At 34.1% G+C, this 26806-nt stretch overlaps 1 protein-coding gene across 5 annotated transcripts in view; it reads left to right on the forward strand.

Annotated features, from left to right (window-relative positions):
• The first annotated feature begins 564 nt into the window (after positions 1-564).
• The window catches only part of LOC128244786 (deleted in malignant brain tumors 1 protein-like), a 49640-nt gene continuing 23398 nt past the window's right edge, over positions 565-26806 (forward strand). For 4 of the 5 annotated variants that reach the window (XR_008262991.1, XM_052962864.1, XM_052962863.1 and 1 more), the window contains exons 1-14: positions 4608-4820; positions 10438-10603; positions 11602-11768; positions 12988-13141; positions 14526-14713; positions 17022-17169; positions 17472-17638; positions 18953-19100; positions 19467-19630; positions 21503-21650; positions 22032-22195; positions 23429-23579; positions 23862-24031; positions 26606-26782. Coding sequence is in view for 4 of the 5 variants with exons in the window: in XM_052962864.1 (XP_052818824.1) it covers positions 4751-4820; positions 10438-10603; positions 11602-11768; positions 12988-13141; positions 14526-14713; positions 17022-17169; positions 17472-17638; positions 18953-19100; positions 19467-19630; positions 21503-21650; positions 22032-22195; positions 23429-23579; positions 23862-24031; positions 26606-26782 (2182 nt within the window). In the remaining variant the exon portion in view is untranslated. Of the gene's footprint in view, positions 601-4607; positions 4821-10437; positions 10604-11601; positions 11769-12987; positions 13142-14525; positions 14714-17021; positions 17170-17471; positions 17639-18952; positions 19101-19466; positions 19631-21502; positions 21651-22031; positions 22196-23428; positions 23580-23861; positions 24032-26605; positions 26783-26806 lie in introns of those variants that run through there. The other variant, XM_052962861.1, reaches the window with a different exon arrangement.

The raw sequence follows: 26806 nt of genomic DNA on the forward strand, positions 1-26806 counted from the left end.
ATTTCAACTGGAATTGGACGTGAAATTACTTATATTGCAATCTGTAAGGCCATAGAGGCTTGTGGGATATAATTTATGATTTTAGGTGTATTTTTGTGTTGTATATTTCTGCACATAAAACCCTCTGAAATGTTGCCAAACTAATATGGGATCACCAGGCATCCAGTTTCACATAAATGCACATCGTCGGATACCGCCGATACACACTACGCTATGCTTCGTTGTGTACCGTGGGCAATTTAGCTAGGAAAATCTCGTAATCATGAATACTTAATGAGGCAGTTTCATTGGTTCCGCAAAGTACCAGATGCATTACCGTTAAAAACTATTCTGGCGATTGCCGTGGTTGAACCGCGTCCGCCTTCTCAGTACAACAATATTTGACAATAGTCAAGACCACACGGCCACGGAGTTTACTGAGTCTGTACAGTTATTGAACAATATTTTAGTGTAACATGCAAATTCATTGGAAGAAGAGTTGTCTCTCCTGCCTCATGCATATTTATTAAAACGAGATTTTGTCAGTCAATTGTCCAACGGTATGCATGAAGTGTAACGGAGGAAAGTACCGAGGTTGCCGACGATGATAAATGCAGAGAAGTGAGTATTTCAAATAACTTTTTATTAATTATTTGCATGTAATTACTATTACAATTTAAAGATATCACAAGAATTCCCAAAGACAATATAGAGGAAACTATTTTATGCAGGGTAATTATTAGTTCATATTAAGTTTATCAGAAATATGCAGAAATATGCATGTAATGGCAAAATATTGCCGGGTGAGGTTGGGATGTTTGATTTCGATAATATAAGCGATATTGGACTTTAAATTATACTAGTAATAGATACAGTTTTCATCAAAAGCGTCCTCTTACAGACATAAGAAGCCGTTTCGCTAGGACGAACAACAATTTTGTCCGAATTTAGTGAAACGGATTCTTACGTCTGTAAGAGGACACTTATGAAGGAAATCTCGTACTGTACCTATTACATAATAAATAAAATTGCGCTCTTACTCCCAAGTAAGATTTACATCAAATAAAAATATTGTTTTATTATTCATTAAAAAGATGAATAAATGTCAAAAACAATGGTTCTTATGAATGAAATTGAGTCTTATTTGAAAGAAATGAGCATAAAACACAGTATTTCTACCTTATGAGACTATAATAGACCACAGTAAACATTTTAGCATTCACCAGTCATTTAATATTTTTGCACTTTCTGCTTTTAAATTCACAGTTAAAAAGTTGTTATCAGAAGTTAATATTTTCTACTATTAAATGCTTTATTTAGTAAAGTAGTTTAATGTTGATCAGTCAAAATTTATGTTTGATATTCATGAGTATGTATTGATTTTAAATAAGAGTGTCACTTTAATAGCGAGCGATTAGTTTAGTTTACAAATCACACGACCAGTAGCGAGTATTTGTTCCTCGATTAATGCGTGGGTTTACTGCAGTCACATGAATGAAATAGTTTGATGAATGAAAAATTGTTTGAATGGCAGATCGTATTTACGGATACAAATTAGGTATTAATTACCTTTCAAAAATATACAAAAACATCGAATTTCTTTTAGATATTTGTCCAAATTAAATGTTTTTCGATTTTTATATTCTTTTCGGTATTAATATTTTTTAATGATATACTTAGACTTATATTTATTTTCATATTTTAATATCTACATACAATAGAATGCAAAGCTATTCTCCAAGCAGCATAAAACAGTATACACTACATAACCATTAATCAATAATTAATATTTCGTATAAACCTTAATTTACTTCCTTCATACAGACTAAAAAATGAATACTCTACATATATATACTTTAGTGACCTTATATTCAGTCTTTAGTCTAAATTTGAAACATTTGTAAGTAAAAGTATTGTAAAGTGTGTTTATATTGCTTTCCTAAAGCAAAGTCTAACCCATCTTAAAAGTAAATTCATATGCGTCGGGGTTTACCCTTTACGCACAAGAAGGAGCCAAATTTCGAAATATAAAAATCCCCAAAATATCGTCAATATTATACACTCAAATTGTTTCCATGTTGTAGTAAGGATACTTCCTTTTTACGACTAACAAACATTATATATATTATATGTACGGTGGATGGTTTCTTATACGTATATAAATGACTGAAAATACATAACAGTAAAGTTATTACTATTAGTATATTTGCTCTTATTTCAACTGAAATTGGACATGAACTGACTTATTTTGCAACTAAGGCCATGAATATTTATATAAAAAAAATACAGAAACAAGTCCAGTAGTCGAAAGTGTAAACATAAACCCTGTTTAACGACACAGGGTCAACGCCAATGACATAGCACACACAAACAAACAATCACAAACCAGAAACATAGAACAACAACACATAACTCCTCAAACAACACACTACATATACTAGGTACCGCCTTGGAACGGTCAGTAGAATGTAAATTTACTGGAGGATTTAACTATTTCTTCGCAGACTTGTGTGTTTGTCAATATGATTAAATGTATACTGTTTGTGTTTTCTTTTTCTACACGCAAAATCCTTTTAAATCATACCAAACTAACATGGGGTCACCATGCATCCAAATGTCACATTTGTGTATATTGGTTACCTTTAATATCGGGTTTCGAATGCTATTTCTTGCACACCGGATGTGTGTTTCCGGTCATGTGACCAGTGCTGGAAAAACCCGTCTTCACCGCCATGTAAGATGAATCACGCGCAACAACGCGCCACTTCTTATTTCTTTTATTGTATGGTTTATGAAAAGTATATTATGCCATTTCAATAGAGCGCAATCACATATATGATATGCAAGACTTTTAATTAAAATTGAAAATAAATAATCGTAAAAACGCGATTTTCAGAGGAACTATTGGACGTAGAATAGTGATTTAAAATTACTGCGCTTTTTCCACAAATTGGTAATTTTAGATATGTAAGAAAAATTATCAATCTTGTTTTTCCGGTCCGGATCGAAAAATCCGACCCTCGGGTACGCTGCATGGTCGGCAACGAGGCTTGCCCTCGGGTCGGATTTTTCTATCCGTACCGGAAACACATGATAGATACTTATATTACTAATGAGCGAAAATATCAAATGGAAAAAGTTATTGCAGTTTGTATATGTGTGCACGTTAAACATGTTACTAATGAAAGTGATTATTATAATGTTCAATTAACATGTTTCACAATTAAATAAACAAGTCTAATCCTAAGATATGCTCTATTCAAATAATGAACAGCCACATCGTACATATTGTATTCATGAGAATCAAGTGTATAACAAGATACTTTTAAACGTGAACAATCTTTTAAAAAGTGCGTATTACTAATTTAAAATGATATTTCAGAAAAATGCAGGATAGATTATAATCGTACCCGGTAGTTCCTTACCATGAAGGCAATTATGAAGGAGTATCAATAACCCGCAAGATATAGGCCAAATGAACTATATCCTTGTATAGTGGTTCATTAAAAATAAACATTGTCAAAAAATCATTTTGTTGTTGAAAATGATGATAATATCATCGCTTTATTTATGTAAAATTTGCAGTTGATTTTACCTCAATAATGTTCATATATTGTAAATTTTATTCGAAAATAAGATGCAACACATGCATGCCTGCTTGTGTATCTATTTTCTCTTTACCTTGAATACCGTGTTCTAATGGTTACGACCAGTCTTCGCCATAAAAACCGTGTTCTAATGATAAAGATCAGTCTTTACCATGAATACCGTGTTCATATGATTAGGACCAGTCTTCACCATTAATACCGTGTTCTAATGATTATGACCAGTCTTCACCATTTATACCGTGTTCTAATGTTTAGGACCAGTCTTCACCATCAATACCGTGTTCGAATGATTATGACCAGTCTTCACCATTTATACCATGTTCTTATGTTTAGGACCAGTCTTCACCATGAAAACCGTGTTCTTATGTTTTGGACCAGTCTTCACCATTTATACCGTGTTCTAATGTGTAGGACCAGTCTTCACCATTTATACCGTGTTCTAATGTGTAGGACCAGTGTTCACCATTTATACCGTGTTCTAATGTGTAGGACCAGTGTTCACCATTTATACCGTGTTCTAATGTGTAGGACCAGTGTTCACCATTTATACCGTGTTCTAATGATTAGGACCAGCATGCACCATGAAACCGTGTTCAAATGAATAGGACCAGTCTGCACCATAATGACCGCACTCGTTTTCAGTATAATCGCAAAAATATTGTCAACAAAAACTTCTGTTTTCATAATCGTCGTTTAAGCATCGGAAGAGGTTTTAATCAAAATAAAGAATTTCGAGATAAATGCATTTTTACTTGTCCTTATTAATTTGGTCCTATAACAAAATGAGTTGTTCAATATAATTATTCAGAAAAATGGGTAATGTAAATGAGGAATACACGAAACTAAAATATGAAAAGTACATATTTTAAGCATTTCATCGTAAAAAAGGCCTGGCCTCATATTCACGAAATATTAAATGTCTCAAAGCCTTTGAATGTAACATAATGGTAATACCATATTTTCTTCATTTAGTTTTGCTTTAGAATAGAATTAATCGCATACATACAGAACGCACAGAGCTTGAGTAAACATAATTGTCTAATTTACAAATCTTTGGCATACAAGAAAGTATATCTGAAATATTTTTTAGATCCATTATATATGAGATTCTACTTCAGACTAGTGTGACACTGCTACATACAAACGTTGAATATTTTTTCACCATGGAAACTGGCCCTTTTTGGAAGCTTTTGGTGATAGGGATTATTTTTATTACGTGCACAAACTGTCAAGGTAAGAGTATTCATTTACTTTTCTTTTCTAAATTTTTATTTCATAGAAAAGTATTTATTTTGTAGTATCAATGAATAAAACATATAGTACAATGCACACTTTATATCGATAATCGAAACTAAAAAAATTGTATGAAAATTAGACTATGATGCAATTACTTATCTGAGAAAGGCATTTAGAGTATACAGTAATTCCATTATGACGCATTAAACATGTTTAACATGATTAGGGCAGCTATTCCATGTTGTTTCTTGGGTAAAAGACAGAGTGCTTTGCCAGTACCAGTGTGTGTAAACCATGTGATAAGTTGCGTCATAAATGCTACGTCGAAAGGCAATGATTTGCTTTGAATGAAGACATTAAACATAGATAATTTTACTATTTCATCACCATTTTAAATGAAACAGAGTGCAGTCTACACCACTTACAAAGCCCTAACTTCGGTATTTTACCAGGGTTTGATTGAGAGTTTAGTTTCTGAAAACAATTCGACAAACCTTTTCACAAAACCACCGCCCGATAGAGCACTGTCAAATATTTGTTTGGAAGAAGGTTTGAGGAATCTAATCAGCTAATCAAACTCCGGTTATAAAACGAAGGCGGTGCTCTTCAAGCGGCATAGACTGTTTTGTTTGCTTTTTGAGCATTGTTATAATATATCATATATGTGGCCAATTGGTTAAGGCGTCCGCCTACGGAGCGGGAGGTCGTGGGCCGCGTCATACCGAAAGACGTTAAAAGTTGGCACAAGTAGCTCCCATGCCTGGCGCTCGACATTTAATGGGTAGTGCTTGGAAAATTGGTGTACTCAGTACTGGTTTAACCCAGGAAAGTTGTAACCCGTGTATCGATGCTTTACACCGAACACATAAAAGAACCAAGGGGTCTCTTCGAGAAAGAGCTAGGGTATCGCACCCGGACTTCCTTGTATTCCACCGCTGTCTCTTCCGCATGCTTTCCCTTCAGCAAAAACAAAAACGGACCTCGTTGGAAATAAGTGCTTGTACTTTCACGGGTTATCCTTTACCACAGGGTCTAAAAAAAGAAAAAAAAGACCTACATGCTACCATGTTTTTGATCGAAGAAATACGCACGGCTAATATTCTTATGAGATTTTTAAAAACCTGATAACATCAATGTTTTAAACAATGGCATTATAAGGATTGCAGTATTTTTAGCTGGAAACTAATATTTTTTTTCAATTCTGTTCAAATGGATTTAATGTATTTTTCTTAATTTTAATGAACAACCACCAAACAGCATCTGGCAGACAATCATTTAAATAGAACCTGGTAAATGAAGCCTAAAAATTATTCATTTTTCAATAGAGTTTCTAACGTCCTAGAAAAATAAAACATCGGCTGTCACATTTGTAGATATTTATTGATATTAGAGCTCTAATTTCAAATCTTGATAAGTTTTTATAGTTGTTACAAGCATTTTGTTCACAATTCACAAGAATAGGTTTTGTTATTTGAATGTCTGACAAAAAATGTGAATGAGTCACTTTAAACCATAATCATTTATTGGTATGGGCACACTGATTGATAGTGTAATTATAACCCTCAAAACAGAGTATTCACGGTTTGTCTGTTGTTCTTATTTGTATGTTTTCTTTTTAATTACTTTATTGTGTGAAATGTCGTTTCACATATATACAATATCTGATATAATTTATTGATAAAACATCCGTGCTCATTATTCATTAACATACTCCTAACATGCACACTATAATTCATCGATTCAATGCATACGTCTGTGAGCATTGGTCCCATTTCATTTATATGTCTTCAAGCCTTATTTTTAGGGAGGTCATTTTTATATCTCCAGTTCACAATTATATGGGGGTCAGTATTATACACGTAGGGGATGGGGTCGTGATTTATTTTATTTCCTTTTCTACTGGACTTGTTTCTGTATTTTTCATGCATTTGGGCATATTTTATTTCAATATGTTTTTCTTCGTTTTATGTTTATTTATCTTTTTGGAATTTCTTTGAGACTCACATTCTATCAAATTGGAATGCTAAAATTTCAAATACGTTAAATTATAAAGGCTATAACACTCCTATTTCAGAATCTTTTTTAAAATAATGAAAACAATGTGAATACGTGCAGTTTAAATGTTTCTGACAGGTATACATTTTTCATTACTCTTAAAATACTGCAACTTAATATCGCATATCAAAATCAAGGTCAAAATCATTTGAATGTCAAAATCTAAATATGACCAATATCGACAGCGCTATTACTTATTACTTCGTTTTATTTGAAAAAGTCATAACAAAAATAAAATCACAAAATAGTTTTAATTATATTTCATATCTTTTCTCATATTAAAAGTAAAGGCAACCATACGATGTTCCTGATTTAGCGCATCCAGTAGTAAGCAACTTATATATAAAATAAGCCCATTAAGCCGGATGTATCACCTTTTAGTCCATATAGTGTTTTTCCAAAATGTGTTAATATTCTAGTACCAAATAACCCAACTGACATTTTTTCCCAGGTCGAAACAGTATTAAGAGAGAAAAAAAACATGTTCTATAAGTCCACTGAATTCCTCAAACCCAATTAGGGCGCAATTTCAAATTGTCTTTTGAAGACACAATAGGTCTTCGGCAGCCCTCTGTATCCTAATTGTGGTTACAGTCAAGCCGACTCGTTCTCAAACAAACCCCCGACGGGTTTTTTCAAAAGTTAGGCCAACCTCATTATGGCTACCATAAACCCATATCTGCCATACAGTCACCACATATAGACTTATCTCAAGTTCACTGTGTATTCAAAAAACCTTTTGTGCAAAACAGAGAATAACGGGGCTGTATGAAGCTCTGTTAAGTGCCCAATTGACAATAATTTTGTGATACTTGAGACCATTCAGTGTAAAGAAATCAAGTCATTTCAGTGCACTGACGGCAATGAAGTTTATCTAGTGTCAAACATATTACAGTAGAGCTCTTCAACATTCAACTCAGTTTTCAAAAAATCACAAATACAGCTTTATTTAAATCCATCATGTGTCAAGCAAACACACAAGCAGCATAACAATCGGCTTAACCACAAAAGACTTCTACACGAACCCTTCTAGGATTTGACAATTCCGTTTGTGGCTACAGTCAAGCATATTCAGAGAGAAACACACTTCTGGGGGTCTAAACTTATGCCAGTCCAGTTATCTACCATTTTCATATTACAAAAATAAAGCAAATTCAGAGCCAAACAAACGCATGTGAAGCTCTATTTTAACCTACTTAGTGCAAAATTGACCACATTTTAGCTACCATACTGCCCTTAATTATGTCAAAGATTCCATAAAAAATAAGCTGAAAATTATACTGAAATTTTACACATTTTATGGCATTTACATACTTTGACCTTGTAATGGCCTTGACTTTGAGGTAGTCAATGCAACATGTTAATTTAAGGTACATTTGGAACATGATCAATATACATGAAAATACACGTCTCTATTTATTTAAATGTGTGACATATTTAGAGATAGAAAATATTCAATTATATATTTATGGCGGCCTTCATTATTGCCATTTTAGATTTCTTGGTCATCATGGAGCATAAGTTACACGTAATTAAGTTCAAAACTCCTGCAATACTGCAACACATTAAATGCTTTGCAATAAGCATCAACTGATGAAAATATAGGGTTCTTGGCCCTTAAAATCGATAATTTAATCTTTTTCAGTGAAATTGTTGTTGCCAGGGCAATATAAATCTTGTTTTGGAGGAATAATTGTATGAAATTTGAAATAGGTCACTTCCAACATCTTAATATTATTAAATATCATTAAACAAGGCATTAATTAAGGTCACAGTAAATGTCACAACTATTAACATAGTTATGGTAATGGCCGCCATCTTGAATTTGGCGGCCATATTGGATGAATCCAGAGTTGGTCCTGGGCCTTTATCAATCATATTCATATTTTCTGCAAGTGTATCAAGTTTCAAAATTATAACTCAATGTGCACATTTTTTTCACAATATCTCCCGACTACTAGGGGAACTTGAGCTATTAAAGATTCCAAAATTGATTTAAATGTACAATATTAATTCATATATGAGCATGAACCTTGAATTAAGTTTGTTTATCAACCCTTAAGTTTTAAAAATAAGAACAATGTGATGTTGCATATTATTAAAATATTAGTAACCATTTATATTTAAACTGACGTGTAGGTGCTTGCCATATGTTCGAAAATGTTAAATCTCATATACACTTGCCATTTGCTTTGATTGTTTTTCAGAAATCATCTTAATGATATTGTTTTGAATACTAAATAAGAGATGGCAAGCTTAGGATCTAAAGGTTCTTTAAAATGAAACTATTAACTAAATGAATTTATTATTGAAAGAATTTCGGAAATCTACTAAAATTAGACGGAGTTATAACGATTCAAGTGGTTACGCGTAATAGCCTCTCTAATTAAAAGGCATCAATTAAAATTATCTTACCATATCAAGTTTCAAGTTTCAAAGTTTATTGGCAGACCGGCATAAAATAGCCTTTGGCCATTAACAACATAAATATGGCAAAAACATAAATCAACTATAAAGATTAACGGAATAATAATAAATATACATCATATCAATACCTCGTCTTTTCTTAACATTGGTTTTTATTGTAATAAAAACATTCCAAAAACAATAAAACAGTGTACTTTACGTTGCAAACAAGTTTGATATTTAAAGGAAAAAAAATGGTGAAGCAACGCCCACCACATTCATATTCATGAATGGTGATGAAAACTAAAACACCAATAGCTTCTTGACTGTTTGTTGGATTTGCCAAAAAAAGTTCATTTTAACAATCCATACACTTTTAAGGCTCAGATTATAAGTATCTTCCATGGACGAGTGTGTAAGATAGGTTCATTTCGACCCGAGGGTAGGGTGTTTTGCGGAAACGAGGTTTACCGATTTTCCGCAAAACACCCTGCGCAAGAGTCGGGATGAACCTATCTTACACGAGCGGTTATGGTAGATGCTTTTTCTCCCACCTCAGTTAAACAAAATTAAGTAAAAATGTATTTTTCTTTGCTGGAACTCTTTTGTGCTTAGTGAAAATAACTGCGTATGGATATGCGATAATTCGTGGTTGTCATGGACATGCGCGCAGTGATTCAGATTATTCATATAAATACTGCAATATTTATTTTAAAAAAACCTTTCACGGAAATGTTTTATCATATCCATTTAGCGGCGGATTTGGCATATTTGGCGTTACGACAAACATTAGTATAAATACAGTGAATCATATACTGCATACAGTCACCATTGCATATCTATCCACCACTAGCTCAATTTGCCTTATTCTAATCATCGCGAAAATTGAAAACCTGGTCGCATTGCAGAAGGTCTGGTTAATATGTTTTCCTTTAAGCACAGTGGATGCAAGTCCTAATAGACAGTGCAACTTGTCATAATCATGCTAGAATTGAGTTTTTTTTTAATATTTCCATTTTACGGACAATATGGGTACAAGTTTAAAGCCCCTGGCTAACGGCATGCGATGGGTCATGTGTTTTTTCAACAGGTTATTAAAATATTAAATGCAGCGTAAGAATCAAATTTCCAACTTGATGTTTTCCTTCCTTAGATTCAAATGTCACAACTCCAATAAGACTAGTTAACGGCGTAACGCAATCAGAGGGTCGTGTGGAAGTGTTTTACAATGGAACATGGGGTACGGTCTGTGCTAGTTATGCTAGTTATGCAAACAGAAACTTTGCCAAGGTCGTGTGTCGACAGCTCGGATATAACACGTAAGTTATTTAGATTTCGCTAAATAAGTGCATAAAAATACACGATTGATTGTGTTAAAGTAGTTGATGGTCAATATATATCCGGCTTTTTGTTTTGCTTTCTGTCAACATTCTGGTTCGCTTAAAGGCCTAGTTTAAGGAATGCTTGTCATGCTATTCCCCTGCTGTGCATCTCCTTTTTTTGCATTCTGTCAGTCGGGTCCAATTTCCTGCGTATTTCTTTATTGGCTAAGGGCCATTTAGCGTTGACACTTTTAAAGTAGATAATCTCATTGTCTCTTTAATACATATGGACAATATGCATAGCTTTTGTACTAATTAATTAAACCGATTGGAAATAAAAAAAAATAAACAAATAAGAGGGATAAGTTTTTGAATAATTTTATAACTTATATATTTAAATCCACTTTAAATGCATGGTCACCATTGGTGTTTCCAAATTGTGAAGCATCATGGTCATATTAATGGGCTATTTTATATAACATTACTCTTATTCTTATTCTAAGGCATTGTTATAATAATATTATTATTATTTGAAAAACACCAACTAAAACACAAGATGTATTGTCCATTTATATAATAAATCCTCGAGAACTGCACAGCTGGACACTCAGATCGGAGATCTGATAGACGGCACAAGGCAATAAAGAAAAAGATCAATACACAGAAGTTGTGTGCTATACACTATTTATTTTCCGGTGGGGGGAGGGGGTACTTATAGAAGGCTTTAACTAGGCCTTTAAATTAATTATTTATCAAAAGATATATTGGTAGTCGATGTTACACAATTAAACAAAGTGAAAGGAACACCAACAGTTTTAATTCCGGAATCAAGAGGGTGTCTTAAAGCAGTTCAGCAGTTGTAGTCATTGAAATACAAGTTCCATTTCTAAAACAAGTTATCAGCTACATGTATCATGAGTGAAATAGGATTAACAATCAGAAATAATACATTTCTTGTATCACAAAATGTATTTATCAATACTTTTCATATCCAGTGACAATGTGGCAGTACGTGGGGCTGCCTTTTTCGGTCCTGGTAGTGACCAGATTTGGCTCGAAGGTTTTACTTGCCAAGGAAATGAGAGCGTGATCGACGCGTGTATGTTCTGGAAACCATGGGGATATCACTACTGCGGACATCATGAGGATATTGGAGTTACATGTATTATATATCATCTTTTATATTCCATTTCTAAAGGGTATGATAGAAAAAATGCATTATATGATAGTGTAGTACATACACCAATCAAACTTACAAAGTTTACAAACAACATTAAATAATTGTTAGAAAAACAGCAAGCACAATCGATATTAAAAGGAAAATATGCATGTGAGCCTAGAATAATAATTATTAAAGGATAATTTATAAACATTCGTAAATCAAATAATCTTACATTAAACAAGAAATATGTACGAAAGCGTTAGCAAGATATTTGGATAATATTATGAACTAGTAGTCTTAGTTACTGAATATATTTAGTCGTAATGATGGACTCTAAAGTGTTCTCAAATAATGAATTCCTTTAAAATGTGTGTATTGGCTTTGACTTTTGGTCAGATATAATAGTAGTCGTATTGTTGGCATTCAACAAGAGTGCAAATCCTTGTGTTTAGGCTTGTCCTGGCTGTAATATGTTCACCAAAAGAGTTTGGCGTGTCGCGTGAAAGAAACATGTCAGTAGGCCGAACGTCAAGGTCACATTTGATGTCATTGGTCAAATTTCCTTGTATTTTGGTTTCTCCAGCCCATGCATTTGGTGATGATACACATGTTTACCATGTAAGACCCATGTAAGTAGGTCAATAGTCCAGGTCACACTTAAAGTGTTATTGGTAAAATTGTCTTGTATGTCACTTGTTATACATCCACGTTATACAAAGCCATCAAATTGCCACTACTTACATTCCTATTCAAAGCTGAATGCCAATAAGACAGTGTATGTTCCATATACATTATTAATTTACTTTGATATTTAACTCAACAATCTTTTACCAAACGGTTTCATGATTTCTATTCAGCGGCGGAATCAACATTGGTGGCTTTTCGACACAGGGAATTCATGGAAGGATATAGGGCATCGTGTCATCCTTGCCCTTTGTATGCCTATCCATCAACTGTTCAATCCGATCATGCAAATTCAAAAACCTTACGTTCATCGCATTGTGGCATTTCAAGTGAATATGTTTTACTTAAGGCACGATTGTTGCGAGTCATATCAGAATGACCCTTGTTAAAATTGAATTTTAATGTTTCATTTCTTCAGGCACCACCAGTCCTTCTCGACAACCAAGTGCCACGCGGTAGAGCTTCACAACAGAATGTGTACTTTTTCAAAGCCGCGTTAGACTTAAATTTCAAAATGTATGTTTTCATTCCTTAGGTTCAGTTGTCGCAAATCCTGTACGACTACGTAACGGTACAACGAAATCCGAGGGTCGGGTGGAAGTATTTTACAATGGAACGTGGGGGACGGTCTGTAATTCAATAACCAGTAACTTTGCCATTGTTGTGTGTCGACAGCTGGGATATGATACGTAAGATATTTCGCTAAATAACTAAATGATGCAGACAAAAATGGTTTTGTAAAGTTTTTCTTTTTACTGCGTTGTAAACATTTAATTTGCTTTTATCACCCATTCATGCAAGGTCCAACAATAAATTGGCATCATCATAAATGTAAATCCAGAGATTGGGGAAAAAGTGGGTGTCTTTACGCTTTAAATATTTGTAATGATTGAGTAACAAAAGTCCCTTTTAAATATAAAAAAACAAAACAAATTAGACCAATCAAAATAAAATGTATGGTTCCGGAGGCCCGACCGACCCTAAATTTAAACCGCCGACCATTTTTCTTTCGTAATTAGGAATGTTCCGAAAAGATACGAACCATGGATACGAATTTGAGTGGTACGAAAGCGGTGAGTACAAATCTACCGGAGATTTTTTCGTTGAACTGAACAAACCAGTATGGCAGCCTTCATAACGGCTTTATGTATTTTAGGTAGTTTCAAAAATGTCCATATGGAAACTTCACATGACATGGGATCATATCCCCAAATTGGACATTTGTACATTTGTTTCACAATTTTAATCAACCTACAAGCATCACGTCAACCGTCTGAACATTGGTGGTAACGTCCGTGGATGATGTTTACCCTTAAACTCTTAAAGCAGCTTTCAGCTTAAGAGGATGAGGTTGTTTTGATGAAGTAGCCTTACATTTAATACCATAAAAATATTCTTGATCTGGTATTAAACATACGTGTAGGTAATGATTAGTAATTTAGATACGCTAATAATAGTAAAATCTTGCATAAATTGTAAGATATTTGTATATGTGTCATTTTTTTAAAGTTGTTAGCGTCTGATTTCTGGACAAAAGTTTGTCACCTAATGGTCCAGAAGAAATCTAAAACACTCTGAAGTAAAAGGCAGAAACATACAATTTAGTCTTGAACACTTAATGTTATTTCCCGTGTAAACCAGTTAATGTTTTAGCATCAATCATCATTGGTCAGCTGTTTAAGATTTCATGGGAAGAGTTTATGTGACAAGCTTTCTTACCTAAACCCCGGGGTCATTTGCATTAAGGGAGTTCCATTACTGGGTTTAATACGTGGGAAATTGTGCAAAACCCACGCACCGGCAGCTATGTTACAAAGGAAGATGAAAAGGATGAAACAGAGCGTGAGCAAAAGCCTTAAGCTACATGAAAACAGTGTTTATAATACAACATCGCCAGCAAGAACTTGTTGAAAATACATGCAGATGAAAGAGATAAAGGACATGTTACTAAAACAAGAAGACTAAACCGACCTACCAACCCTTCTGACATGTCTCAGGAACCATCGATTGTACATGTGCAGTTTGCATTTTAGAATATAAATATGTATTTAGCAAAAACCTCCTTAATTCCAGTGACTTGATGGATCTACGTGGCTATTACGGTACAGTCCATTACGCTGCAATCTATTTCGGTGCAGGTACGGGCCAGATTTGGTTGGACGATATTTTCTGTGAAGGAGACGAGGCTTCGATCAACGAGTGTACTTTGAAACCATGGGGACAGAACACCTGCGAGCATAATAAAGATATCGGAGTTATATGTATTAGATATTACCTTTTATTTCTTATTACTGAAAAGAACAATAAAACGCATGATAAAATAGCATAGTATATACATCAATCAAACAAACAAACAAAGAGTTCATACACACATATTAATAACTCAACTTCCATTCCTTCATTCAATGGCCTTTCTGCAATTGTGAATATTTTCCGATGAACTTAACATCTTTGGATATGTTCGGATCGCGAATAATCGCGTATTTAAAGAATATTGTTTATCATGATTTTGTTTGTTTTATGTCAGCAGGCCACGAAAAACCTTAATCAACATGTTGAAAAGTGTTACTTTATTATTTGTGTAATGTATTTAAGGTTTTCTGAAATGAAATTTGCTATTTTTTTTAATAATTCTGGTAATTAATAACGACTTTTTGGTGTAAATATAAGTAATGAATTGGGTGATTGATGACATTATCGGGGATATGAACGCAGTGGGTCTGCAAAAGTCTGCATGGGATCCTTCGGACTCCACACACCTTAAACAGTCAAACTGCGTGCTTACACCGATAATGGCTCAATCACGCAATTGATCCCTTAATGAAGCATTAAGATACAAAACAACAAGTACAATCGTGAACTTATATTACATCAATATAAAGTGAAAAATAATTAAAGAAAGTGCGAACGATACATATAACAAAACAATACTTAGATAGTAAAAACTTGAAGTATTTTTGGCCATCCGAAAATCAAAATAATCTAATATACTAGTAAAACATAAAGCAATTGACGCAAGCGAAAGCAAGGTTTTGGTTGGTAGGATTTAAGATAATACCATGAGCAAGTAATCATAGTTACTGCATGTATCTAGTCGTTATGATGGCCTCCAAAATGTTGACTTATGTGCATTGGTTTTAACATTTGGTCAAAAATTATCGTAGTCTTACTGTTAAACTTGGATAAGCATGCATTAAGTAAGTTAACTGTAAAGAATTTTGATCATACCAAGCCCAATAAGGCGTCCATTATAGATTGCGAAATTTATAGGTACATTTTGTATGGTATAAGAACCAGTTTGATATTTCTATTTGATATTTTGGACTTATGTAGTGATTTTTGAAATGTATAATTTCTAAAATGCATTTAAATAGATGAATTCATTAAAAACATATTCCATTACTATTTACTAAAAGCTGCATTGAATCTTATAAGCCAACAATGTGTAAAAGATGGCCGTTATATACTAGTGTGTTAGAATATAAATGAAAACCTCACCGTATTGACTGAACTTTTGGATAGTTCTGAAATTATATGAAATAATTGCATTTTCACAATGTTGAGTGAAAAGTAAAATATGACTCAATATGCGTAAACTATATAGTAATAAACTTTGGGCATGTTGCTGGGTGGCCGGTTTGGTGGGTGTTTGGCAATAAGTTGTGTCCTAGCTGTAACTTGACAGTGCAGAGGGGTTTTAGGAATGGCAAATATCCACAACTAGGAGCCGGCATGTCGTGTGCAGGACGGATGTGAGTAGGTTGAAGGTCACACATCAATATCACTATTAACACTCATTGGTCAACATTTCTTGTATTTTGGCTTTTCAAGGCTGTAACATGTCCACGGAGTAGGGGATTTTTAAATTGCTTGGCACAAATTTTCAAAAAGAAGGTGGCGTTTCGAGTTATTAGTATGTCAATGGTCAATGCCACATAAAAGGTCATTGGTCACAAGTCCTTGTATTTTTGCTTCTTCGGTCTGTAATTTAGCCATGCATTAGGGTTGGAAAAACTAATGAACCTGAAATACCCTTGTAAGTAGTTAAATAGTTAAGGTCAGACTTTCAAGGGTCATTGGTACAATTGTCTTATATTTTTTTGTTTGACATCCCCGTTATGCATAGCAATCAAGTTTCCACCACTTATATTCCTAGTCAGCACAATGCAATATAAACTACATTTTGAGTCGGATTGGTGGCGTTTTGATAAAGCCCTCAAAACATTAAGGTCATAGAGTTAATATTTTCCATTTGTACGCATTTCCATCACTCGTTCAATATTATCGTGAACATTGAAAACCCGGCTTTCGTCGCATTGTTGTGTGTCTAGTTAATATGTTAATCATTTCGCACAATCGTTGCGAGTTCTATTAGAATGTGCATTTTGTCATAGCCTTGATAAAATTGAATGTTGATATTTCAATTATTCAGGCACTTTCGTCAGCAGTCCTTTTAAACTATCTAATAGCACGCGAAGGGTCACATGCATGTTTCTTCTACAACAGAATGTTATCATTTTAAAAAGGCATGTTAAAATCGAATTTAACATGTGTTTTCCTCTTCTATAGGTCCAAGTGCTATTAGACTACGTAACGGCACAAGGCGATCAGAGGGTCGTGTGGAAGTATTTCACAATGGAACGTGGGGAACGGTCTGTGCTGATGGTACAGACACAAACTTTTCAAAGGTCGTGTGTCGACAGCTCGGATATGCTACGTAAGTTAATTTGTTTTGTATTGTTTGAAACATTGTTTTTGTTTAAAGGCTGTTTTGTTAACATCGTTCTTGACTCAAATCACTCACTAATGCAAAAAACCCAATTTAATTGGCAGTCTGGATTACACAATTGACCCTTTACCCTTTCAGCATTTGTAATGATTGAATTACAGAAGTTTCATTATTTAAATAGAATATAATTATCCTATTCAATTGCATATTACATTAGTGGAAAGTGTCAATAAACAAAAAAATGCATTTCTAGAGTAAAACTGTGTTCATCAAAATTTCTTTAATTCCAGTGACAATTTGACGATACGTACAGGTGAATTTTTCGGTGCAGGTAGTGACCCGATTTGGCTAGAAGATGTTACATGTCAAGGAGACGAGGATGCGGTTGTCGAGTGTATGTTCAATCAATGGGGACAGCACAAATGCCAACATGATGCAAATGTCGGAGTTATATGTAGTTTGTATCTCCTTTTATATCTCCATTTCTGAAGTGTTCAATGGAAAAAAATGAATCATAAAATATCATTGTACATTCATCAATAAAACAAACAAGGTGTAAATACATAGTTAAACATTAAGAAACAAACAGAAAGTACAATCGAGACTGCATATCTATATTAAAGGGAAGGGAGTGCGAATGTTTCATCAAACAATGCGAGCCATAAGTGGTATATACTTAAGAATCATCAAGCCTATCCAAAAAAAAACAATCCCATATAAAACATGAAAAATTGACGAAAGTGAAAGCAAAATTTTGAAAGTATGATTTAATAAATATATTATAAATAACCTAGCAATTTTAGTTATTTAAAGTATGTATATATAATGATGGCCACCAAAATATACCAAAATGATGAGTTTCTTTCAAATTAGTGCATTGACTTTGATATTTGCTCTGGAATAATCTTAGCATTTTTTGTTAACATTGAACATACTATTCTTTAATGTAATTATTAAGCATTTTGACCATACTTAGCTCAATAATGCGTCAAAGATGGCAGCAAAATTTTACAAAATGAATGTTTACTTTTCAATAAGCGTGTTTTCTACAATATAAACAATAGTTTTTGACTCCTTTTTGATATTTTCGAAATATTTAGTGATTTCAAAAAGATATCACTTCTGATATGCAGTTGAATAAATAAATTACTTAAAACATATCCGATCATTATTTACTAACATCTTAATAGAATATCATAAGGAAATATTTTTGTTTCAAAAATAAACATTATATACTAGAATATTGGAACAAATATTGAACTTTAACCGTATTGATTGTACCATTGGGCAGTTGTTTGAAATAATGTGGGGGGTTTTCTAACGTTGACAAACAAGTCAATAATTACAAATTCTGAAGGAACATCTAGGTTTTTTAATAAGTGTATATTGGGGGCTGTTGTTGGTAATAATTATTCTTGGTCCAAGCTGTAACATGAATTTAAAGTAACAAACAATCACCACGAAAAACCGTAATGCCGCGTGCAAAGCTGTTGGCAGTATGTTAATGGTCGTTCCACATTAAAGAGCCATTGGTCAAATGTTTTATGTTTTGGTTTGTCCTGGTTGTTACATGTCCACGGATTAAGGGATTTAAAAATTACATGGCACATATATTCATCCCGAGAAGCCGATGTGTCTAGTGCAAGCCAACGTCAGGTAAATAGATCAATGGTCAAGGTCACACTTCGACAGATCTCATTTTTTTCAACGGAAAGTTAACATTTTAAAAGCCACGTTTGAATTGAATACCAAAACGTATTTTTCTTCTTAGGTCCTAGTGCTATTAGACTACGTAACGGTACAACCCAATTGGACGGTCGTTTGGAAGTATTTCACCATGGAATATGGGGTACGGTCTGTGATGACGGTGTAAACATAAACTTGGCCAAGGTCGTATGTCGACAGCTCGGATATGTTTAGTAAGTTATTTTGCTAAATAAATGAACTATTCTTTTTTGTATTTCTTCGTCACACATGTTTTGCTTCATACCCGTTTTGTTTATCAAAAATCTTGGCATTAATCACTCATTCATGAACAAACAATCCATATCACATCTATATGCAGTATGCACAATTACCAAAGTAAAAACGATGCCAGCATTAATTTCAATCCAGGAATCGAAATCAAATGGGTGTCTTGATTGAGATCCAAGAGTGTTTATGTTTAACATCAAAAACAAGGTCTCTTAATCAGCTGCATACATCATGAGTGGAAATTTTCATGATCAGAACACATGCCGTTCTTGAATAGAACTATGTATTTATCCACACTTCTTCATATCCAGTGACAATGTGGCAGTACTTACGCATGCCGCTTACGGTGCAGGTAGTAACCGGATTTGGATGGACGACGTTATTTGTCAAGGAGATGAGGATGCGATCGACGCGTGTTTGTTTAACCCATGGGGCCATCACAACTGCAGACATTATGAAGATGTCGGAGTTACATGTATGGGATATCACCTTTTACTTCTCTGTTTCTGAAGGGTTAAAATGAAACATGCATGATATAGTAGTATAGTACGTACGTCAATACAACATGTGTGTGCAAACATAATTAAATATTTAAACATGAACAAGTAAGTGTATTTGAGAATGTATATCAATATTAAATAAAAAATAAATAAAAAGGGAATGCGAATGTTTCATATAACAATGTACGCTTTAAATAGCATATACTTAAGAAAGATTTATTAACATTTGAAAATAAAATTAAACAACAAAATATTCATTTGTCGATGAAGGATTTAAGATAATATCATGACATTTTTATTTTTTTTTGAAATAATGCCATTTTCACAGTATTTTTTATCGAAGAAGATAATAACAAACTCTAAAGGAAAAGCTAGGTTATTATTATGGGGCATGTTCGAGGGAGGGTGTTTGTCAACAATTTGTGTTGCGTCAGGGTAGTAACTATGCCAAGCAAAGGGATGTGTTTTTTAAAAGAACGCATATTCACCACAAGACGCCGGACCGATGTCAGTAGTCCAAATATCAATACCAAACTAAAGAGTGATCGGTAAAAAAATCTTGTGTTTTGGGTTGTCCTTGCTGTAACATGTCTGCATGCTTTACACAAATGTTCTCCACAAGAAGCTGGCGTGTCGCGTATAAGACCCATGTCAGTAGGTTGATGGTCAATGTCACATTTAAGGTTCACCATGTAATATCCATGTAAGTAGATGAAAGATCAAGGTCACTCTATAATTGTCATTGGTAAGATATTTAGTATTTTACTTGTTTGACATCCCCGTTATGCATAACCAACTAGTTACCATCACAAACACTCATAGTCAAAGCACAACGCCAATAAAACGATATGAGTTCCATATGCTCAAACACTCTTTGAAATATAATTTATAAAACTTTCAAAGAACTGTTTATTCATTTGCATTCAATGATTCGTCGAGATTTGAGGCGTTTCACCAAAGCTCTGCTCTTAACATAGGGAGGCATTTAGAGTATAGAGTTACCCTTTCCATGTGAATGCCTATCCATCAAACGTTTTATCTTTTCGCGAATATTCAAAACCTAGCTTTCGGCGCATTTTTGCGTATCTAGTTATTTAAAAAAAATGTTTTGCAGAACTTTCATCGCCTTTCTCAAATTGAATTTTAATATTTACATGTTAAGGCATACGTGTAACCTTGGCCTTGCAAGGGGGAACTTTTATAAAAAGGACTAACATCGAGAAGCCGGCATGTCGCGTGCAAGACCGATATCAGTGGTTCAAAGGTTAATACCACATTAGAGGTATTGGCCAAAATACCTTAATTTTGGTATGTCCGGGCTGTAACACGTCCACGGATAAGGTTTTTATAAAACATACTTGACAAAAATGCTCACCACATGATGTCTGTGTATTAAGTGCTGGGTCCATGTCTGTAGATCAACTGTCAATATCACATTTACTTTCATTGGTCAAAGTACTTTTTTGTTTGGCTTCTTTTGACGGACAACCTTGGTGGTTCGACAGTCAAAGTTCCTTGTAGGTTGATTTCTTTTGGTGGAAATTGTTGATGTTTCGACAAAGTTCTAGCCTTAACATAGGAAAACATATAAGGCATAGCGTTGCCCTTGTCAATTTGTATGCCATTCCATCACTCTTTCAATCTTTTCACAAAAAATTGAAAGCCTGGCTTTCGTTGAATTCTTTTTAAATATATCAGAATGTGCAATTTTTCATATCCTTGTAAGAAATGAATTTAAACGTTTCATTTTTATGGCCGAATCGTCACCAGTACTTCTTAACTACCTAACAGCACACCGCGATTGCAGATTCATGCGAAGTTTTTTACAATATAATGTTCGTCCTTAGGTACGGGTTCTATTAGACTACGTAATGGCACAACGCAGTCAGAGGGTCGTGTGGAAGTAGTTCACAATGGAAGGTGGGCTACGGTCTGTGATCATGGTACCGACATAAACTTTGCCAATGTCGTGTGTCGACAGTTGGGATATGATACGTAAGTTATTTTGCTACATAAGCAAATCATGAAAAAAGAACAGTTTTAAGTATTTCTTGGTCACATTATTTTTACATTTCTTTGCTTTTCTGTAAATATTTGTCCTGGCTGTAATCAATTATTCATGCAAAACCATACAAATTGATTGACATTCTGGGTTACACAATTGACAAAGTGAAAAGGCCCACCAGCATTCATTTAAATCCACGAATCAGAATCATGTGGGCGTCTTTATGCTTGATATAGCTTTTGTAATAATTGGCATACAAAATTTTCCTTTTTTAATATCAAAAACAAGATTTCTTAACCTGTTGCATATATCATGAGTGGAAAGGGTCAATAATAAGAAATATGTACTTATCAAAACGTGTTCATTTTCAGTGATAATGTGACTGTACGTACGGGTGCCTATTTTGGTGCAGGTAGTGGTCCCATTTTGTCTTACAATGCAACTTGTCAAGGCGAAGAAGCTGTGATAGACGATTGTATGTTCATACCATGGGGACCGCACAACTACAGCCATAATTATGATGTCGGAGTAACATGTATTGGATATTACCTTTTACTTCTATATTTTCTAAAAGTGCAGCATCAACAATGCATATCACAATAATATAACACATGCATCAATCACATACAAAGTGTACATACATAATTGAACATTTAGATACAAAACAGCAGGTAGAATCCAGAATGAATATCCATACTATATGGAAACAAGCAAAAAAAAGGGAATGCGAACGTTGCATAAAGCTATGCAAGCCTTGAATAGTAAATACTTAAGAAAAATTTATGACCATTTTAAAATTAAGATTATCCTCAAGAATTATTAGGTATAATTGACAAATTCGTTATGATGGCCATCAGAATTACCAAATGACAAGGTTTTTTTTCAAATTTGTGCATAGGCTTTGAATTTGGTGAGAAATCATTGTAGTCTTATTGTTACTATAGTATTGAAGCATTAAGACCATATCAAGCTCAATACGTCGTCCATGGTGGCCGCTAAAATTAAATAAAATGAAAGTTTACTTTCATAAGATCTTATTTAAAACTTATATTTGAAAGTTTGAACCCATTTAGTGATTCCGAAAATCTAGATGGTCTACTAGATCATATTTAAGTGTCTTTTGTCTTAAATCTTTGTATTTTAACTTCTCCTGGGTGTACCTTGGCCCTACATTGGAGGATGGCACACAAATTCACAATGTCAGACCCATGAAAGCAGATAAAATGTCATAATTACATTTTTAGGGTTATTTGTAAGATTTTCTTGTTTTTCGCTTGATTGTCATCCCCATTATACAAAACCATCATATTGATACCACTTACATTCCTAATAAAAGCTAACTGCCAATAAAACATTATAAGTTCCAGATACATAAAAACACTTTGGTATTTAATTTAACAAACTTCTAATTTTAAAAATAAAGATGCATATAGGACATAGAGTTACCCTAGTCTACTTGAATGACTAACAATCTCGTTCTATGTGATCGCGAAGAAAACCTGGCTTTCGTCGCATTGTGGCGTGTTTAGTTAATATACATTTCCTTTAGGCACACATGTAGCGAGTCATACTAGAATATGCAGTTTGTCACAGCAATGTTGGGATCGAATGTTTTTTTTATGTCTTGCGGCACAATCTCAATTATACCTATTCGGCTGACACTATGACACTATCCGGAGAAGCATGAGGAAGTTCTTCTCAACAGAATGTGCACAGTTTCAAAGCCATGTTACAATTTAATTTCAAAATGTATTTGCTCCTTGCTTAGGTACACCAAGTGCTATTAGACTACGGAACGGCACAACGCAGTCAGAGGGTCGTGTTGAAGTATTTCACAATGGAATGTGGGGTACGGTCTGTGGTGATGGAACAGACATAAACTTTGCCAAAGTCGTTTGTCGACAACTGGGATATGCTACGTAAGTTATTTTGCTAAATCAGTAAATAAATTAAAGCAAACTGATTGTGTTGATGTATTTCATGATCAAACATTTCTTGTTGCTGCTTTGTAAAAAAGAAATCTTGACTTTATTCTTTCATTTACGGAGAAAATTCCAAGTCCAGCCTGGGATAAACAATGGACGAAGTAAACGTGATACCGTCATTGATTTCAATACAGGTTTCGGAATCAAGTTGGAGTCTTTATGCTTTCAGCATTTGTAATGACTAAGTTACGAAAGTCCTTTAAAATTCAATTCCAGTGACAATATGGCAGTACGTTCGGGTGCCTATTTCGGTGCAGGTAGTGACCCGATTTGGCTGGATGATGCCACTTGTCAAGGAGAAGAGGCTGTGATTGACGCGTGTATGTTCAATGCATGGAACCATCATAACTGCGGACATGATGATGATGTCGGGGTTACATGCAATGGTAAGTTAATCATCAAGTTAGCTTTATTCGGTTTGTCACGAGTCATATGAGCGAGTTCACAGCGAAAATAGATTATAAGCAGTGCCGTACTTGTGTTGAAAATAAGTCCGACGTTTGCATTGCATATCATGGAGAGTATTTCGAGACAAAGTGGTATTACGGTAAAGGTATTGACGTAATACAGCGTAATCGTGCGCCGTGCGGCTATACATGATATGTTTTAAACGCGTACAAAACACTTATGTGTAGAAATATTTTTCTTAAATTTCATCTGTATGTTTTTTAAATGATGGTTTAAAGGTGCGTATTTTTTATTGCATTACGTTCATTTGCTTTGCTTGACCGTTCATAATCTACGCTTTGTTGAACAGTTAATTAATTATCATCATTATTATTAAATTAATATAAGCATTTACGGTTATTACCAACTCCGTATTTAACGGAAAATCAAACCCCTTTTAATGGCCTAAAATGATACAGTTAATTATCAGCTTATAACAATAAACAATTAGGCCAAACCAAATTTATTTTTTTATATTTATTGCCAAAAGAAATTGGAAAGAGCGAGCAACGAAAATTACAATTTCGTCAGTTTAAAAAAAAACAACGAAACGGGCGATGGGCGAAAAATATCTGTTTTCTTATAATTAGTATAAAAAAGAAAGATAAGAGCACTTTAACCCATTTGAATACAATCTTGATCGGAACCTCGATTTGACTATGAAATCATGTTCTACTACATACTATTTATTAATCCCTTTTTCGTAAGCCCCAAAATATTGATTAGCGAAATTTCTAAGATAATTTTAACACATTTAGGTATGATGATCATTCATAATAAAAAAAACCCTCATCTGTTAGGATTTCTTTTTTAAAACAACTTATCTGCCTCAAACCCTTTAACATCATTTGCAACTGTATTAAGACATAAATTATGATTGATTTTGGATGTTTAAAAAAATGATGTTTTACACATGCAGCATCAAACAATTTAGAAGTCAATATACTTTGTAATTTTATGACTTAGTTTCGTTTTAAATATCACAGTCAATGCAATGGAATGTGCTTACCGAAATGAAAAGTATATTGGTATGTTAAGAATACTTTTAATATCAGGAAGTTGTTTTACTTATCCCAGATTATGCTGTACAAACATTAGAAATCAAGGTAAATAACTTAGGTTAGGCTTACCTATTTTATTGGTCTATCCGGACCAGTGTTACATTCTATCTTCTACAGCATCGACGTCATTAGTTTCATATCATCAAAGCTGTTTGTTAATAATGCAACAACCTTCCAGAGAACTGTTTCGCCATCTATATTCAGCAGCGGGCTCGACATTGAAGGCGTTTCGCTTACAAAACTCTAGTCTGAACATAAGGAAGCATATAACGTTATATTTGTTTATCTGTATGCATATCAATCACTCGTTCAAACCTTCTCATTGCGCTGATTTCACTCGCATTGCAGCGTGTCTAGTTTATTACTATTTCGACGGCATAACCTAAATCTGAACAGCGAAGAGATTCTTTAGAACAGATATCGTGAACATTCAATCAGTTTGGCATCAAATATCTGTATCATTTTAGATTGATCAATAACAACTCTCAATATCCCTATTTTTTGCCCTAGTCGGCCATAGTAGAAGTTGTAGTAGTAGCAGCATTAGCATTATCATTATCATTATCATTAGCAGTAGTAGTAGTAGTAAGGGTAGTAGTAGTAGTAGTAGGTAGTAGGTAGTGGTAGTAGTAGCAGTAGTAGTAGTAGTAGTAGTAGTAGTAGTAGTAGTAGTAGTAGTAGTAGTAGTAGGTAGTGGTGGTGGTAGTGGTGGTAGTGGTGGTAGTAGTAGTAGTAGTAGTAGTAGTAGTAGGTAGTAGTAGTGGTAGTAGTAGTATTAGAAGTAGTAGGTAGTAGTAGGTAGTAGTAGGTAGTAGTAGTAGTAGTAGTACTAGAAGTAGTAATTTTAGACCGGCAGCCACATGGAAATTTGTCTGAACCTTGCATCGTGGTGTATATGAAACGTTTCCAGCGTACTATGGTAGCCTAAACCCAATAATACAAGAATTTGATTAATAGACCCGTTCCAATTACATGTTTGATTAATAATTAAACCATTCGGCGAAGAACAGCTGAAACCCCAGAACAGGTTCCGATGTCATCCGATATTAGAGTGTTTTTTTTCTGTATATTTACACCACGCATAACATCAACTGGATACAACATTATTTATATAAAATCAATACATCTCAATAGAGTAACATATTTTCACCATGGTAAACTGTACAATAAGTATTGACATTTACCTTTTACGTAGAGTAAGGAATTTTCAGAATCTCCAATTGTTCACGTTTTTCAACAAGTAATTGCATCACGAAAAAGTATTTAGCATTCTTATCTGTACATACGACGGTGCACACTTTACCTGTAAAACATGAAACACGCAATACAAATTGAACAATAGTTAGCTTAATTATATTTCATTTGAGGCTTTCTGGTCACATGAAGTATTTATAGTGCAAGTACAAAGTCACAATTGAAGTGTTATTGTTTGTTTTAAATGTGTTTTCATAGTTACCTGCTCTGTACCGGAAGAAGAAGACGCTTCTAAAGATTTGGGGGCAACAATTGTTTACAACACCTCCGTTACATACACTTGTGCAAGTGGCCACAATCATACGGATGGCAATTTAGTAAGAAAATGTCAAGCTGACGGGCAATTGGATGGTTCTTCCCCAAATTGTACTCGAGGTTTGTGGGTAATAAGTTTACATA

This window comes from Mya arenaria, chromosome 8, assembly GCF_026914265.1.
Source record: "Mya arenaria isolate MELC-2E11 chromosome 8, ASM2691426v1".
Taxonomy (NCBI): domain Eukaryota; kingdom Metazoa; phylum Mollusca; class Bivalvia; order Myida; family Myidae; genus Mya; species Mya arenaria.